The sequence below is a fragment of the Erythrolamprus reginae genome, chromosome 7 (assembly GCF_031021105.1).
Source record: "Erythrolamprus reginae isolate rEryReg1 chromosome 7, rEryReg1.hap1, whole genome shotgun sequence".
In the NCBI taxonomy this organism is placed as follows: Eukaryota; Metazoa; Chordata; class Lepidosauria; order Squamata; family Dipsadidae; genus Erythrolamprus; species Erythrolamprus reginae.
Window position 1 is genome coordinate 23,569,087 of NC_091956.1, and position 17,571 is coordinate 23,586,657.

A 17,571-nucleotide genomic window follows, 5' to 3' on the forward strand; every position below is an offset into this window, starting at 1 on the left:
TTAATTTTTAGAACAGGGAAAAAATGGCTAACTATGGAATATTTGGATCTCTTAAAATGTTCAATCTCTCCCTCCTATTAAAAATGTTCAAAATTTTGTTTCTGACTTCTTGGGAAACTTTGCCAGCTGCTCTTTTGGTTTCTGGCGCATGCATGCACACCAACCAGGTAGTTTTTGTGGGCGCTGGAGCATTGGAAACTTGAAGACCAGCTGGCCAATGTGCATGTTCAGGCCAGAAACCTGATGATCAGCTGGCCAGCGCACATATGCGCACCGTCCAGCTGGTCGGTGGGATTTCTGGCGCATGCATACACATTTTGGTTTGAGCACTCAGTGCTGAAAAGGTTTACCATCACTGTTCTAAGGACTTCAAATGCATGTGGACCCATAGGTTCCTTCCCTTATTTAATAATAACTTAATTCAGGGAATAATATAGATTAAGCCTTTTCTCTTTATGCATACTCTGATATTTGTTACTAGAAACAAAAAATGTATCTCACAGCAACAGGACAGAACTTGAATTTTATATTGCATTTGTTTAGGTGCATCAGCTTGGTTGTGAAGCAGTTATGTTGCTGTTGGAGCTCAACCCTGACCAGAGTAACCTCATGTATTGGGCTGTAGACCGTTGTTATACAGGCTCGAAGCGTGTAGCAGCCGGATGCTTTAAAGCCATAGCCAGCGTATTCCAAAACAGGTATTAAAGAAAAAAAATAGATTGGGTGTTGGTAGTCCTGGACTAACAACTAGTCATTTTACTATCATTTGGAGTGATGACTGTCTTGGAAAAGATGCTTTATAGCCCATAAAGCACTCGGCTGTTGGAAAATGTCATAGCACACATCCCACCCCATAGCACACATTCAGTCCTAACATGACTGAAGTTCAGGCACTTGTCAACCCAGCTTGCATTTACGACCTGTTAAAGCATCCACAAGTGCAATATTGAGAAGAATGGGTTCACTTAATGACAGTGCCATTTGCTTAACAACCACGAGATTCGCTTAACAACTTGAGGGGTTTATTTTGCTAAAGAAAATGCCAGAAAAATGGGTCTGGTCACGTGAGCATCTTGATCTAAGACTGCATCAACAAACTGTCAGATTTCTAGTCCCAATTTTGGTCATGTCAAGGACTAGTTATAATAGAATCAATTGAAGTTGTTATTCAAGTCCATGGTGGGGAAGCAACAGCTCCTTAAATCTGACAGATAATTCATCTTAAAAAGCACAGCTAATGGCAAGGTGAATAGCAGTTCAATATGTGAGTAATTTCAGATTCTCCCCACCAATCTATATGCACAATTGGGTAATTGTCAGGATAAACATGACATAAACCACCCCCATCTGATTTGCTGTGGGAGACTTGAGGATTATCTTACTCAGCTGATTTGTGTGGATATTATCCAAATACAAAATAGAATAGAATAGAATAGAATTTTTATTGCCAAGTGTGATTGGACACACAAGGAATTTGTCTTGGTGCATATGCTCTCAGCGTACATAAAATAAAATATACATTTGTCAAGAATCATGTGATATGACACTTAATGATTGTCATAGGGGTCAAATAAGCAATGAAGAAGCAATATTAATAAAATATTAGGATATAAGCAACAAGTTACAGTTATACAGTCAACATGGGAGGAAATGGGTGAAAGGAATGATGAGCAAAACTAGTAGAATAGAAGTGCAGATTTAGTAGAAAGTCTGACAGTGTTGAGGGAATTATTTGTTTAATCAGTCCTCTGAGAAACAATTCTAAATTCTGCCGTGAATTGGCAGAATCTTGACAGCCACATAATAACTTCCTTTGTGCTGAATTCTTGTTGCGTGCTATTGTGTCTGCTGCTCACTGTCTAATCCAAGGATGGAGAACTATGGCCCTTTTATCACTTCAACATGCTGGCTCAGGAATTCTTGGAGTTGGAAATCCTCAAGTCGTAAAGACACTGTAGATTCCCACCTCTGCTCTAATCAATGGGGAAAAGTAGTCCTGTTACTCTCCTAATACAAGGTTTCATGAGATATCTTGGAGAAACTTGTACATTCCCATATATTCTAACTTGAATCTAATTAATGTGATTGTGTAGTGCCAAAAATCACTAATAAGGAAATAATGCTTAAAGTATAACCATTATGTCTGTGATGTAAAAATCCTGCATTTTTGTGATGCAAAAATCCTGCACTTTTGTGATGCAAAAATCCTGCACTTTTGTGATGCAAAAATCCTGATAACTCCTGCATTGAAGGTTCCTGAATCTTTTTGCTACCATTGAACCATTAGCTGGATCAGGGGTCAGCAACTTTAAACCCTCAAAGAGCCATTTGGACCTGTCTCCCACAGAAAAGAAAACACCAGGAACCATAAAATCCTTTTGGCATCTAAAATGAAGATAGCACTGCATATATTATTTTTTTACTTCAGGCTATGTATATATAAAAAAACCTATTGTGTGTTGCATTTATTAAATCAATAAACTGCTACAGAGAAAACAAATTTTCATTTTTGCATGCAACAAAAACTACCCCCCCCCCCCCCCAAAAAAGGTGGGTTGAAAACATCACTAAATCACGTGCCGGTGGATATACATTGGCAATTGTGATGTATATTTTGAGCAAGGAAGCCGCAGCAGATGAAAGAGCCATGGGTTGCAGACCCCTAAGCTAGACTTTTGTAGCCCTAGATTGGTTTAGTAATTAACTAAACTAAATGCATTGTTTGAACAGAGCTAATCAAGCTATTGGAAATAGAGCAGCTTTTAAGTTAGCCTCATATATAAGTTCACATTGTAATTTTTTTTCAGTATTTCATTTATTCTGTTTTTAAACCACTTTGTTATTAATGCTTTCTTTCCTTCATAGGGATTACCAGTGTGATACTGTTACTCTTCTCAATCTTATATTATTTAAAGCAGCTGATTCTTCTAGAGCTATCTATGAAGTTGCTATGCAGCTTTTGCAAGTTAGTATGAAATGTTTTTATCAGTACATACATATTTTTGTTTGAGGCTTAAATTTTAAATACTGTTTTAAATGTTTTAGAAACATAGAAGATTGACGGCAGAAAAAGACCTCCTGGTCCATCTAGTCTGCCCTTATACTATTTCCTGTATTTTATCTTACAATGGATATATGTTTATCCCAGGCATGTTTAAATTCAATTACTGTGGATTTACCAACCATGTCTGCTGGACATTTGTTCCAAGGATCTACTACTCTTTCAGTAAAATAATATTTTCTTATGTTGCCTTTGATCTTTCCCCCAACTTCAGATTGTGTCCCCTTGTTCTTGTGTTCACTTTCCTATTAAAAACACTTCCCTCCTGAACCTTATTTAACCTTTTAACATATTTAAATGTTTCGATCATGTCCCCCCTTTTCCTTCTGTCCTCCAGACTATACAGATTGAGTTCATTAAGTCTTTCCTGATACGTTTTATGCTTAAGACCTTCCACCATTCTTGTAGCCCGTCTTTGGACTCGTTCAATTTTGTCAATATCTTTTTGTAGGTGAGGTCTCCAGAACTGAACACAGTACTCCAAATGTGGTCTCACCAGCACTCTATATAAGGGGATCACAATCTCCCTCTTCCTGCTTGTTATACCTCTAGCTATGCAGCCAAGCATCTGACCACACTGCTCACCCATTTTGAGATTGTCAGAAATCACTACCCCTAAATCCTTCTCTTCTGAAGTTTTTGCTAACACAGAACTGCCAATGCAATACTCAGATTGAGGATTCCTTTTCCCCAAGTGCATTATTTTACATTTGGAAACATTAAACCGCAGTTTCCATTGCTTTGACCATTTATCTAGTAAAGCTAAATCATTTACCATATTACAGACCCCTCCAGGAATATCAACCCTATTGCACACTTTAGAGTCATTGGCAAATAGGCAAACCTTCCCTACCAAACCTTCCCCTATGTCACTCACAAACATATTAAAAAGAATATGACCCAGAACAGACCCTTATGGCACACCGATTGTAACCTGTCTCTGCTCAGAATACTCGCCATTAACAATAACTCTCTGATGTCTACGCTTCAGCCAGCTTGAAATCCACTGAACTATCCAGGAATTAAGTCCAATCTTCACTAATTTATCTATCAGCTCTTTATGTGGAACCGTATCAAAGGCTTTGCTGAAGTCCAGATAGGCAATATCCACGGCACCACCTTGATCCAACACCTTTGTGACATAGTCAAAGAAATCAATGAGATTAGTCTGACATGATTTGCCTTCAGTAATTTGCCTTCAGTTTTGGGATAAAAATCAATATTTAACATGTTGCTACCATGTATCACTGCAATTAATTTCACAAAAAGTTTCCACAGATTAGCCCAGTGGGAAAATAGTGTGGTTCTTTCCCCCTTCTCCATAGCCTTTATTTTATTTGTGCTATGTTTAGGGGGTAAAATGTAATGGACAGCCTTTCGGAGACTTAAAAATTGAAAACCCACAGAAATATAAATTTTTCTTTTGGTGAAGGAGGAGATAATCCAGAGACAAAATAGATGTATCTGCAAGAAAAAACATGGCGTGGTTTGTTTTTATTCTTCCCCAGAGCTCATTCTTAATCAAAAAGGGGTGTGGGGGGAAAGTGTCAATGGTTCCTGTTCATTCACCACTGTGTTCCTTGCAACCTCCAGGATAGTCAAATAGAGCAGTGTTTTTCAACCAGTGTGCCGTGGCACACTAGTGTGCCGCGAGACATGGTCAGGTGTGCCGCGAAGCTCAGAGAGAAAGAAAGCAAGTGAGAGAAAGCAAGAGAGAAAGAAAGCAAGAGAGAGAGAGAGAAAGAAAGAAAGAGAGAGAAAGAGCGAGCGAGAGAGAAAGAACAAGAGAGAGAGAAAACAAGAGAAAGAGAGAGAGAGAGCAAGAGAGAGAAAGAAAGCAAGAGAGAGAGAGAAAGAGGGAGGGAAGGAGAGAGAGAGAAAGACATAGAGGGAGGTAGGGAGGAGAGAGAAAGAGCAAAAAAGAGGAAGGAAGGAAGAGAAAGGGATTGAGAGAGAGAGAAAGAAAGAGGAAGGAAGGGAGAGAAAGTGGGAGGGAGAAAGAAATAGAGTGAAGGGGAGGGAGAGAGAGAATTTTTTTGTCCAAACTTTTTTTAGCTCCCCCCCCCCCCCGCTCAATGTGCCCCAGGGTTTCGTAAATGTAAAAAATGTGCCGCGGCTCAAAAAAGGTTTAAAATCACTGAAATAGAGGATGTTTCTATCCTGGTGATTCTCAACCCCAGCTGGTGTTAGGATTCTAGGAGTTGAAGTCCACTCATTTTAAAATTGTTAAGGTTGAGAAACACTGCCCTATCCTATCCTATGCTGCGTTAGACCTAGAAACTGATTTCATGTTTTAAGCCAAAGTGAGAAAAAGTGAGAAAGAATACATTACTGTGTAGTCTTTCTCTTTCCCTGTGATTCCTTAATTTCATATTGTGTAGTGACCTGAATTTATTGAATACATTTGTATTTTCTAGATCCTAGAGCCCAAGATGTTTCGCTACGCTCATAAGCTGGAGGTTCAGCGAACTGATGGACTATTGAGTCAGCCTGCACCTTTGCCGCATTTATATTCTGTGTCCTATTATCAGCTCTCAGAAGAATTAGCAAGAACATATCCAGAATTAACTCTTGCAATATTTTCAGGTATATGTTTCCTTAAAAAGCATATTTCTTAATATTTGTTGTTTGGAATTATTGTACTATCAAAACCAAATTATAGTGATTTTCAAGTTTTTTTCCTCTCAACACTGCCCTATATGGTATCTATACTCTTAACATTAAGAAGTTTAGTGATGGTCGATAATCTCTAATTATTATGTTCACTAATCATCATCGCCCATCTTAACACTGTATAGATATGCATTGCCTTTTTGTTCCTTTTCTCACCCTCGCAATTTGCCTTTTATTTTAATGTGAAGTTATACTTGTCAAGTTAAGAACAAAGCACCATCCTAAATAAACCTCAATTTAATAATACTGCCTTGTTCTAAAGCATTGAATATGTAGTTATTCCTCTCTGTGCATGATTATATGGAGTCCTTTCAGTATGGATTCAAACATGCTTGTAGTATTGAGACAACCCTGACCGGGCTTGTGTAGCCATTCTGCTGCCTCTTGATCTTTTAGTGTAGGGGGTCTCTAATTCAAGGCTAGCGTGCCAGATCCGGCCTGTGAGGTACTTAGATCTGGCCTGCGCAGCCATCATGGAAATAGCAAAGATTGGGCCATGGCACCTCTGACAGTGAAAATCCACGGCCTTCCCGAGCTCCATTTTTTCTGGCAGAATTGCAGGAGGCTGTCGCAGCCAAAAACAGAGCTTGGGAGCCTATTTTCACTGGCAGAGTGCTCCAGCCACCACAGGCTCCCGCAACACAAGTGACATCAAACTGGACATGCCCATCCTGGCCACACCCACCCGGACCCCCCAAGATCAAACACAACCCTGACAAGACCGTCAATGAAATCAAGTTTGACACCTGTGTCTTAGAGGCTTTTGACTCATCAGTCATAGTACTCTCCTAGCTCTGCTCAAGGGATTGGGAAGTGAGAGGCTCAGTGTTGGAGCAGTTCTCTTTTCTCTGGGACCATTTTCAGTAAGCATTGCTGGTGAGGGAGGAATCAAGTTGTAGACCAACTTTCCAAACCAAAAGATAATGGGTAGTGGAATTTGTATGTTCCTTCCTTCTACCTCCTTCTAGTCTCTTTACCCTGCAATGGAGGAGTCTATTCTCTTTTGACAATCTGACAAAGACCCTTTCCTTTCTACTTTTCACATGGAAGCAATATTATTTCAGGAAAGCCAAAAGCTGAAATGGCTGCCAGTAAATTAGTTTTGTGATAACATATATAGATTTATATATATATTCTTACTTTTAAATTATTAAACACAGAGGTAAGCCAGAGAATTCAAACAGCACATCCTTCTGGAAGACAGGTGATGCTTCACTATTTGCTGCCGTGGATGAATAATATTGAATTAATGGATGTGAAACCTTTACCTACAATTCGACGGCAAGATGAAGATGAAGAGGATCTCCTAAAAGACAGAGAACTGATGGTGAACAGCAGACGCTGGTTGAAAGGCGAAGGTTGGGGGTCACCCCAGGCAACTGCTTTAGTTTTAAACAACCTAATGTATATGACAGCAAAGGTAAATTGAACCAAGCATTGAGCAATTGATGGATTATTTTAAGAGTTCTGTTGTTTCCTCAGTTTGCCACTAGTGGAATGCAAATGTCTTTTTGGAGAACAGAAAGAAAAAAAAGAAAAAAACAAGTACTCTATTTTTCAGACTGTAACATGCAGCTCCTGGGGGCTGAGGAAAGCAAAAATGGGATGTGCAGAGGGTTTGGGAGGCTTGCTGACCAGTGATGGGATTCAGATTTTTTTATTCCGGTTCTATGGGTGTGGCATGGTGGGCGTGGCAGTGGAAGGATACTGTAAAATCTCCATTCCCTCCCCACTCCAGGAGAAGGATACTGCAAAATCCACATCAGCTGGGATGCGGGAGGCAGAGAATAGATGGGGCAGAGCTAGTCAGAGGTGGTATTTACCGGTTCTCTGAACTACTCAAATTTTTCACTACTGGTTCTCCATAACTGGTCAGAACCTGCTGAACCCCACCCCTGCTGCAAGTGCTCCTGGGAGCTGGAGAGGTGAAAAACGGGATGCGTGGGGGGTTCGGGAGGCCAAAAATGGGCCCATTTTTGCAAAAATAGAATGCACAGAGAGTTTGAGAGGCCTGCAGAGAGCTCTGGGGGGCAGGGAGGGCAAAAACAGGACGTATGGAGGACAAAACCTTTTTTTTTTCTTGTTTTCTTCTTCAAAATCTAGGTATGTCTTATACTCCGATGTGTCTTATAGTCTGAAAAATACGGTATATTTAAATTGCACTAAAAACAATATTGTAGCCAGAGTAGACTGAATTTTTAAGCAAACTAGGGAGAAAAAAGCACTGAGCATTGTCGAACTAAGTTATTATACCCAGTGTTTTCATTATATATCTCTTTAAGCACTTAATTTTTAAATGGAGAAATAATTCATGTCATAACTTTGTTTTCTAGTATGGTGATGAAGTGGCTTGGTCAGAGATTGAAAACGTTTGGATTACTCTAGCAGACAGTTGGCCAAAGAATCTGAAAATAATTCTGCATTTTTTAATCAGCATTTGTGGAGTAAATAGCGAACCCAGCCTTTTGCCTTATGTAAGTTCTGTGGGACTTAGTTTCCTATTCTTCATCCTGGTGAGATGGGCATATATATTAACTGCAGTTAGTCCTCACTTGATTACTATAATGGAGTCTGTCCATTACTACCATAATTCGTAACTGTTGTAAAACGATCATAAGTCCCTTTTTCATAACTCCCAACGGTTGCTAAGTGACTGGTTGTATCTCAAGGGCTACCTGTAAATAGGCATAAATGTTTTATTTAACAATCACTTTTAGTCTGACTATCTTACTGGTTGTAGTTGTCTGTGCTGAAAACAGAGTCAGAATGAAAATAGAACCATCCATTTATTATAATTATAAATAGTTATTATCATAATTATCCCTCAGCGAGGCACTACTTTAACATGTGTGCTCTGAGGAAGATGAGAGTTATGATAGATGTTCAACTGGACAGGTCACATGAGGGGATTCAGACTAAGAGTCTCTCCCATAAAAAATATGGTGAGACATAAATACAGAAATTAATTACAGTCATTGCCTGGGTCAACAAGAATCACCATACTAGGTATTTGAGTTCTTGGGCTTCTGATAAAAAATGAGTTACAGGATTATTGACTAAGCGACAAGGCCAGTCTCTGTCTCTCAGTCCAGCTTGCCTCACAAGGTTATTGTTGAGACTATTACACACATCCTCACCATCTTATACTCACTTTGAGTTGTGTATAAACAAGAGATAAATATAAACCCTCCCATTCCCCACTATCCAGTCAGAGCTGAAGAAGCTTCTTGGATGAGAAGTGAAACGTCTTCAAAGAAAAACAAGAAAGTCCAGTTGAAAAAAGCACCTTTGGAGGTGACAGAAAGGGAGAAAGAATTGAGGACAGGCAAGAGAATATGCGGTGTAAAATTCCAGTTCCACCTTGCTATCATCCTAGGCCAATTCCTTCCATGCTTCGCCCTACTTTACATAGCAGTTGGAATGTTTGTTTGAAAAATAAGCATGTCTAAAAAAGGATACAGACATTATAAGTATTTCTAAACAAAAGTAATTCCATGTCAGAAAATAATTAGGCACTGTAATGGTACTTTTAAGCTGAAATGCAGAGTTTTACTTCAATTACTCTGCTAAATATAGATTACACTGGGTTATTAAACATGTTATTTTCAGCAAGTTTAAGTACTAAACATTTCTAAAAATTATACCATTCATTGACTTTGTGTAAAAGAAGTCTATTAACAGAATTCCACATGATCAAACATTTCAGGTGATGAAATATTGAATATTTAGCTATGCAACTGGGATTAGGTTAGCATACAATGATTTTGCTTTTCTAGCAAATTTAGGTTCAAAAATAATGAAACATAATTAGAATATAGAACATAGAATTTGGAAGGGATCTCAGTCTTCTAGTCTAACCCTCTGCTCAAGCAGGAGACCTATAGCATTTTAGACAAATTGTTGTCCAGTCTTTTTAGTTCTAAGTTAAAAGACAGTTATAAGTTAGTTATTAGCTATAAGACAATTTGTCTGCCAACAAAAAAAAAATCAATTACAGTGATCCCTCGAGTTTCGCGATCTTGAGCTTCGCGAAACGCTATATCGCTATTTTTCCACCCGATGACGTCACTCTCTTCCTTCCTTTCTCATCTTTCTTTCTCTCTCTCTTTCTCTATCTTGCTTCTTCCTCTCTCACACTCTCTTCCTCCCTCTCTCATCTCTTTCCTTCTCTCTCTTTATCTCTCCCCCTCTTGCTGGCGGGCGGCGGGCGGGCAAGCGGGGGCATCAGCGAGGAGCCAGGGTTTCCCCTTTGCGTGGGCGGCTGGGAAACCCCGATCTTCGTCTGCTCGCTGCTGCTGCGCTGAGCAGATCAGCTGCTGGGCGGCCGAAGGAACCTTCCCTGGGTCTTCCCCCTCTTGTTGGCGGGCGGGCGAGCGGCGGGCATCAGCGAGGAGCCAGGGTTTCCCCTTTGCGTGGGCGGCCGGGAAGACCCAGGGAAGGTTCCTTCGGCCGCCCAGCAGCTGATCTGCTCGGTAGCGCAGCAGTAGCGAGGAGCCGAATCGGGGTTTCCCCTTTGCATGCGGGGAAAACCTGATTCAGCTCCTCGCTGCTGCTGCGCTACCGAGCAGATCAGCTGCTGGGCGGCCGAAGGAACCTTCCCTGGGTCTTCCCGGCCGCCCACGCAAAGGGGAAACCCCGGCTCCTCGCTGATGCCCGCCGCTCGCCCGCCCGCCAGCAAGAAGGGGAAGACCCAGGGAAGGTTCCTTCGGCCGCCCAGCAGCTGATCTGCTCGGTAGCGCAGCAGCAGCGAGGAGCTGAATCGGGTTTCCCCTTTGCGTGGGCGGCGGGGAACGCAAACTCCACCATCTACGCATGCGCGGCCATAGAAAAAAAGGGTGCGCATGCGCAGATGGTGTTTTTACTTCCGCAACCCTACATCGCGAAAAATCGATTATCACGAGGGGTCTTGGAACGGAACCCTCGCGATAATAGAAGGATCACTGTATTTCCTAAATGTATAGTTTTTAAAATTAACAATTACCGGTAAATAACAAGCCATTTTCCTAGTATATTTAACAGTGTTCTTAATTATTTTTATTTTTTCTTTGAATGATAGGTGAAGAAGGTAATTGTTTACTTGGGTAGAGATAAAACCATGCAGCTTTTGGAAGAGTTGGTGAGTGAATTACAGCTCACTGATCCAGTTAGTTCTGGAGTGACACATATGGATAATCCACCCTATTATCGTATCACTTCTAGTTACAAAATCCCTTCTGTCACCTCAGGTGAGAAAATTACATGAAACTGTTTTTAACCTATCAGGACAGATATTCACTTCACTGTTGGATAACATCCAGAGATGCCTAGCTGTTTGGATCCAAAGCAGAATAGATATTTAAAAATGGGCTTGGCTGCACCTGGCAGCACTTTGGTAAAGAAGCAGTGCCTTTTTCTGGAGTCTGCTGCTCAAATTTAGAAAGTTTGCCACTTGTCTGTTGAACTGGTCCATCCCCTTGGCTGCAGATATGTTTAACAACCTACCGTATAAGGTTGAAAAAAAGTAAGCAGTATATGATTCTATTGCAGGATTGAAATGTTCCCAATTTGGGCGTGCCTGTCGGTCGTCGGAAAACCAGTCGCAAAGGCAGCGCAAGGCTCCACCCACCCACCTGGATGCCGCCATTTGGGTTCTTTTAACCTCTGCGCATGCACAAAGTGTTCTATGATTATGCAGATGGTAAAAGAATCCAAATCGCAGTGTCTGGGCAGGGGGACGCAGCTTCATGCTGCCTTCACGACTGGCTATCCGATGACTGACAGGCATGCCCAAAGTGGGAGCATTTAACCCCTGGCTTATAAATCAGGGGTCCCATAGCAATAGCATTTAGACTTATATACCGCTTCATAGTTCTTTACAGCCCTCTCTAAGAGGTTTACAGAAAGTAAGCATATTGCCCCCAACAATCTGGGTCCTCATTTTACTGACCTTGGAAGGATGGAAGGCTGAGTCAACCTTGAGCGTACTGAGATTCGATCTGCTAAACTGCTGGCAGCCGGTGATCAGCAGAAGTAGCTTGCAGTATTGCACTCTAACCACTGCATCACCAAGGCTCTATCATAGCTGACTGGAGAATTCTGGAAGTTTAAATCCACAGTTGCTAAGTTTGTTGACCTCTGGTCTAAATTTTGAAGAGATCTCCTGTTGGCTACTGCAAGGTTTGCTTTCTTTCTTTAGCATGCTTTCTGTAAAATAGCCAATAACATACAAGAGGCGATGTAAGAAAAATAAAGTTTGTTGGAATAGTTAGCAATAATAGCAGGGCTGTTTGACTCTTGAGACTATAGTTTTTTCTTCTGTGACTTACAAATAAATTTTTGGCACATGATTTTTAGTAGCCTGGCATGAGTGCTGTTTTCTTGGTGTGAGACATCAAATGGAGAGATAAAAGGTGAAGCATTTCAATGCTGGCTTTACAGGCAGTTGTGGGGACTGATGAGCGGACCTGACTGGTAGCCAGAGCTGTTATAAGGAGATGTAGACAAAGTAGTCACATTGGTCCAGCCTGATATATAAGTGTTGGGGGCCTTCAGGGGAGTACCACTTTCTCAGTTCTAGTTGCCAAAGTTGGGGAAGGGGAGGAGAGAGACGAGAAGAGTGAGAAAGAGTGGCTGGAGAGTAAAGTTACAAGAGTGTGCAGAAATCTTCTTTGCTGGATAGTTGGGTTTATCCCTTCACTGGACCATTAACTGCTCAGTGGATTGATCTTTGAAAGTGGGGGAGACATCACTGCAGGAGTCTGTTAAGTAGAGTCTCACTTGTTCTCCCCAGCTATTACACACTACATTGTGAAATTATTTTAGAACTTTTTTTTATTTATTACACTTTTATTTAGAATTACGTGTATAATACTTCTAAATTATATGGGGAGGATTATTGTTCTGTTCAGCCTGGTAGTAACATTGATTATGATGATTTATCAGAGTTTCAAATAGCTTTCAGGAAATCCTGTCTTGCAGTTATTACTGCATTCATTGCAAATATACCGCTCTTAATTTCCAGGAACAACTTCCAGTAGCAATACAATGGTGGCACCCACAGATGGTAATCACAACAATAAGCTTACAAAAGATAGTATTGATGAAAGGTAAGAAGGATTTATAAGATTTGAAATACTGATTATTATTATTATTTTTTAAATAAAACCTTCATAAGGGAAAAGCTCCCTTTGCACATATGTGCTAGTCGTTCCCGACACTAGGGGGCAGTGCTCATCTCAGTTTCTGCACAGCCTGATGATTCCATGGTCGTGGCTGGCATGACTAAACACCAAAGGCGCACGGAGCGCTGTTACCTTCCCACCAAAATGGTCTCTATTTTTCTATTTGCATTTTTTACGTGTTTCAAATTGCTAGATTGGCAGAAGCAGGGACAAGTAAAAGGAGCTCAGTCCGTGGCACTAGGGGTTCAACCTCTAAACTGCCGACCTTGATTGACAAGCTCAGTGTCTTAGCCACTCAGCCACCACGTCCCCTTAAAAAAAAACACCCATCATAGGTCTAATTAATAAAGCCTAAAGTGTTACTTGATTAAATGTTGGTGACAGGGTATTATAGTCTCTGATAATAACTCCATATCTATTTGTATTGTGAATGCCAACCGATCAAACTGGCTTTTTGTCATGTAAAAGAGATACTTGATCCTACTTTCTATTGTGGGAATAGAGAATTTGAGACTTGTCTTTTAAAGACAGGGGTCCCCAACCCACTGGACTGGCACTGGGCCGCAGTAAGCTAGAAATTGGGCTGCACAAACAAGTAAAACCCCATCCGGTCTACGGAAAAATCACTCTCCACAAAATCAGTTTCTGGTGCCAAAAAGTTATGGGGGAGGCTGTTGTAAGACACCTGAGATGGGGAAAGCACAGAACTAAACTTTTCCATGTTGCCTGTGAATATATTTTGGGTGTGCCTGGAATCTTGGGAACTGAGATGGTGTAAATATTTTTTTCAAAGGGATTCTGCTTAACAGGTCCACGAGGAACCTGCAGGTCTCTTAATGGTGCTGTGTACATCTAATGCTTTTGTTTCTCCATAGAACATGGAATATTGAATTTTATCCATTGAATCAAACCTATAACTGTATTTATAATTTTATCACACTAAAAAATTGAAGCACCCACTCTTCTCTTAACAGCAAGCTTTATTTTAACAGAGCATATAGTATTTGCCTTTTGTATAATTTAACACTGTGAACTATTAGCTTTGTACTTAACTCCTTCAAGTTTGAACATTTACTTTTTAATATATAAAATATAATAATTTCTTGTCATTATGTTTTTAAAGTATTCGGCTTGTTTAATGTGAAATTGGATTGCCCACCAAGGAAACCACAAGCTAACCACATGCTTCTTCCTACACACAGGAGTGTGTATTATATAAATTATTTATTTTTTCCACCATTTTTACCTTGTAAATATGAGAAAGGCAGAACAAAATATGAGAACCCTATAACTCTTACACACAATTTTGGGATGTTATAGGAGAAACTTTTGGAAGATAGTCAGTAGCAATAGGAATTGTCAAGCTGCTACCCCAAAGTGGGGAAAAAGGCCAAGATTTAAAGACCCAGGCAGACTCTGGGTCTGAGAGGTCTATCCTTCCATCTTGTTGGCTTACTTATTCTGCTGTGCCTTCAATTTTTGGTACTAACTTTTCATATAAGTAGTAAATAAAATGGATGTTTTGAAATTCAAGTCATTATATAAAACCAATAAATTTAGAATGGCTGGATTTATATATCTAAATTTTCTTGCTCATATTATTTTTTGTGTTTTTTCCTTGGTTATTAAATGTACCTCAGCTGAATTGTTCAGCCAGCCAGCAATTAAGAGATTCTGTGTTTCCTATCTTGGGGGTTTATCTATGATAGTACATTACTAGTTTTCCACTGTATTTTATACTCTGGGTTGTTGTTATTTTATGAACAGACATGGAAGGCACACTTCACAGAGTTCTTCCATTTGAATCCTAGCATAGGTGTGTTCTCATACTGTAGATTTATCTGAGGTTTAGGATGAATAGTTTTTATGAAGTTAAGGGCACATAAATACGTTTTTAATAACACTTTTGATTGCATAAATATTACAACTACTTGGAAGAATAGAAATGTGGTCTTCGATAACACTATTATTATGTTTATTCCTTTAGTTACATCCATCTAGATATCTATAGTGGATTGAACAGTAATCTGAACCGCCAGCATCACAGGCTAGAATCTCGATACAGCAGCAGTTCAGGAGGCTCATATGAAGAAGAAAAAAGTAATTCAATATTTTATTTTCTTTAAACAATGCAAGGTTTAACTGTCAGTTATATGCACGAATTTTGTTAACTAATAAACTTTGTGGAAGAATCTACTATTCTTCATAATGGATGGAGCTAATTTTTCTTTGTATTATATATTGGGGGACAGTATTAGGTTACTTGGCAAAGAATAGTATAATTATATACAATATTACATGGCATATGTACATATCATACATATGTATGTAAAATACCTCCTTTCTATGACATTTTGACAATTTGAGCTACCCTTAATTTAAGAAAGGCAGGGAGGATGTAGCAATCAGATCCACATGTTTTACTTGATTTTCAGAACTGATCGTTATAATTCTTTCTTTTTTCTTCAGTTCAGTCTTGTGCTAGATTTTAATGCCTATTGGTTAGGCATGGGATACACGTGGTCCTTGACTTACAATAGTTAGTTTAGTGATGATTCAAAGTTACAATGATACTGAAAGAGTGGCTTTTGTCCATTTTCACACAGCCATTACAACATCCCCATGATTCACTTAATGACCGTGCCACTATCTTAACAATTGTGGTGATTCACTTAGCAACTGTGGCAGGAAAGGTTATAAAATGGAACAAAATTCACTTAACATACGTCTCACTTAGCAACAGAAATTTTGGGTTCAATTGTGGTGATATGCCAAAATTACATGTGTTTAAATAATGTAGTGAATTCTGAATACATACAAAATTTTGGAATACCAGGCAATATTACTAAATATGAGAAATACAGAAAATACCGCATGCCTATTTGAAAACAACATATTTCAATCAATATAACTATATAATCATCATCATCATCATCATTGTCATCATCATCATCATTTATTAGATTTGTATGCCCAAGTATCTAATTCAAGATAATAATACTTTTTTTGACAGGTGATTCGATGCCATTGTATTCAAGTTGGCGACTTAAAGTGATGGAACACAACGAAGGAGAACCATTACCTTTTCCACCTTCAGGGGGTTGTTGGTCACCGCTGGTGGATTATTTGCCTGAAACATCATCTCCAGGCATGTCTCTTCATAGGTGAGCAATATAAATAAGACACTCCCAAATCCCTCTGAATATGAAGTAGCTAAAAGAGATGGTGGCACACTATTTTACTTCCAGGAAAAGAAAGGAAGAAATTTAAGAGGTTGTATGTTTTTTTCTAAGAAACGTATACGTTTTGTGGGGAAATCTGCTTCCAAATTATCCTTGCTTTTTGAGAATGGAATCTTCGTAATTTATTTTATTTTTTGTTCTTTTAATTGTTTTGGTAACTTAGAAGATTGATTGACGGCAAAAAAAGACCTCCTGGTCCTTCTAGTCTCCCTTATATTATTTCCTGTATTTTATCCTAGGATGGATATATGTTTATCCCAGGCATGTTTAAATTCAGTTACTGTGGATTTACCAGCCACGTCTGCTGGAAGTTTGTTCCAAGCATCTACTACCGTGTTTCCCCGATAGTAAGACCCCCCCGATTGTAAGACATATGGGGGGTTTCAGGGGGGTCGGCTTATATAAGCCATACCCCGAAAGTAAGACATATGTCTTACTTTCGGGGAAACACGGGGGTATTGCGGGGGGGCGATGACATTGCTTCCAAGCTCCCTGCGCGCCCCTCGCCTTCGCTCGCCGCGGCGCCACCGCCTCTTCCCCTGCCGAGGCTCAGCTGCAAGCGGCCAGCGAGGCCGATCGGCTCCGAGGCGAGCGGCTGGAGCTGCGCCCTCCTTCGCCCGCCTCCTTTCCGCTTGCCGCGGAGCCGATCGGCCTCGCTGGCCGCTTGCAGCTGAGCCTCGGCAGGGGAAGAGGCGGTGGCGCCGCGGCGAGCGAAGGCGAGGGGCGCGCAGGGAGCTGCCGGAAAGGAGGCGGGCGAAGGAGGGCACAGCGGCGGCCGCTCGCCTCGGAGCCGATCGGCCTCGCTGGCCGCTTGCAGCTGAGCCTCGGCAGGGGAAGAGGCGGTGGCGCCGCGGCGAGCGAAGGCGAGGGGCGCGCAGGGAGCTGCCGGAAAGGAGGCGGGCGAAGGAGGGCACAGCGGCGGCTGCTCGCCTCGGAGCCGATCGGCCTCGCTGGCCGCTTCCCCTGCCGAGGCTCAGCTGCAAGCGGCCAGCGAGGCCGATCGGCTCCGAGGCGAGCGGCCGGAGCTGCGCCCTCCTTCGCCCGCCTCCTTTCCGCTCGCCTCGGAGCCGATCGGCCTCGCTGGCCGCTTGCAGCTGAGCCTCGGCAGGGGAAGAGGCGGTGGCGCCGCGGCGAGCGAAGGCGAGGGGCGCGCAGGGAGCTGCCGGAAAGGAGGCGGGCGAAGGAGGGCACAGCGGCGGCCGCTCGCCTCGGAGCCGATCGGCCTCGCTGGCCGCTTCCCCTGCCGAGGCTCAGCTGCAAGCGGCCAGCGAGGCCGATCGGCTCCGAGGCGAGTGGCCGGAGCTGCGCCCTCCTTCGCCCGCCTCCTTTCCGGCAGCTCCCCACGCCCGAAGACGAGCCGGCCCTGGTGCCTGGGACAATGTAAGACATACCCCCAAAGTAAGACACAGTGGGGCTTTTGGGGGTAAAAAGATAG

General features: G+C 41.6%; 1 protein-coding gene across 8 annotated transcripts in view; it reads left to right on the plus strand.

Annotated features, from left to right (window-relative positions):
• The window catches only part of FRYL (FRY like transcription coactivator), a 204,614-nt gene that overhangs the window by 130,568 nt on the left and 56,475 nt on the right, over positions 1 to 17,571 (plus strand). For all 8 annotated transcript variants that reach the window (XM_070757172.1, XM_070757171.1, XM_070757166.1 and 5 more), the window contains 9 exons: positions 544 to 698; positions 2,866 to 2,965; positions 5,479 to 5,647; positions 6,895 to 7,154; positions 8,068 to 8,208; positions 10,791 to 10,959; positions 12,735 to 12,819; positions 14,882 to 14,994; positions 15,908 to 16,058. In XM_070757172.1, coding sequence (XP_070613273.1) covers positions 544 to 698; positions 2,866 to 2,965; positions 5,479 to 5,647; positions 6,895 to 7,154; positions 8,068 to 8,208; positions 10,791 to 10,959; positions 12,735 to 12,819; positions 14,882 to 14,994; positions 15,908 to 16,058 — 1,343 coding nt within the window. The remainder of the gene's footprint in view (positions 1 to 543; positions 699 to 2,865; positions 2,966 to 5,478; positions 5,648 to 6,894; positions 7,155 to 8,067; positions 8,209 to 10,790; positions 10,960 to 12,734; positions 12,820 to 14,881; positions 14,995 to 15,907; positions 16,059 to 17,571) is intronic.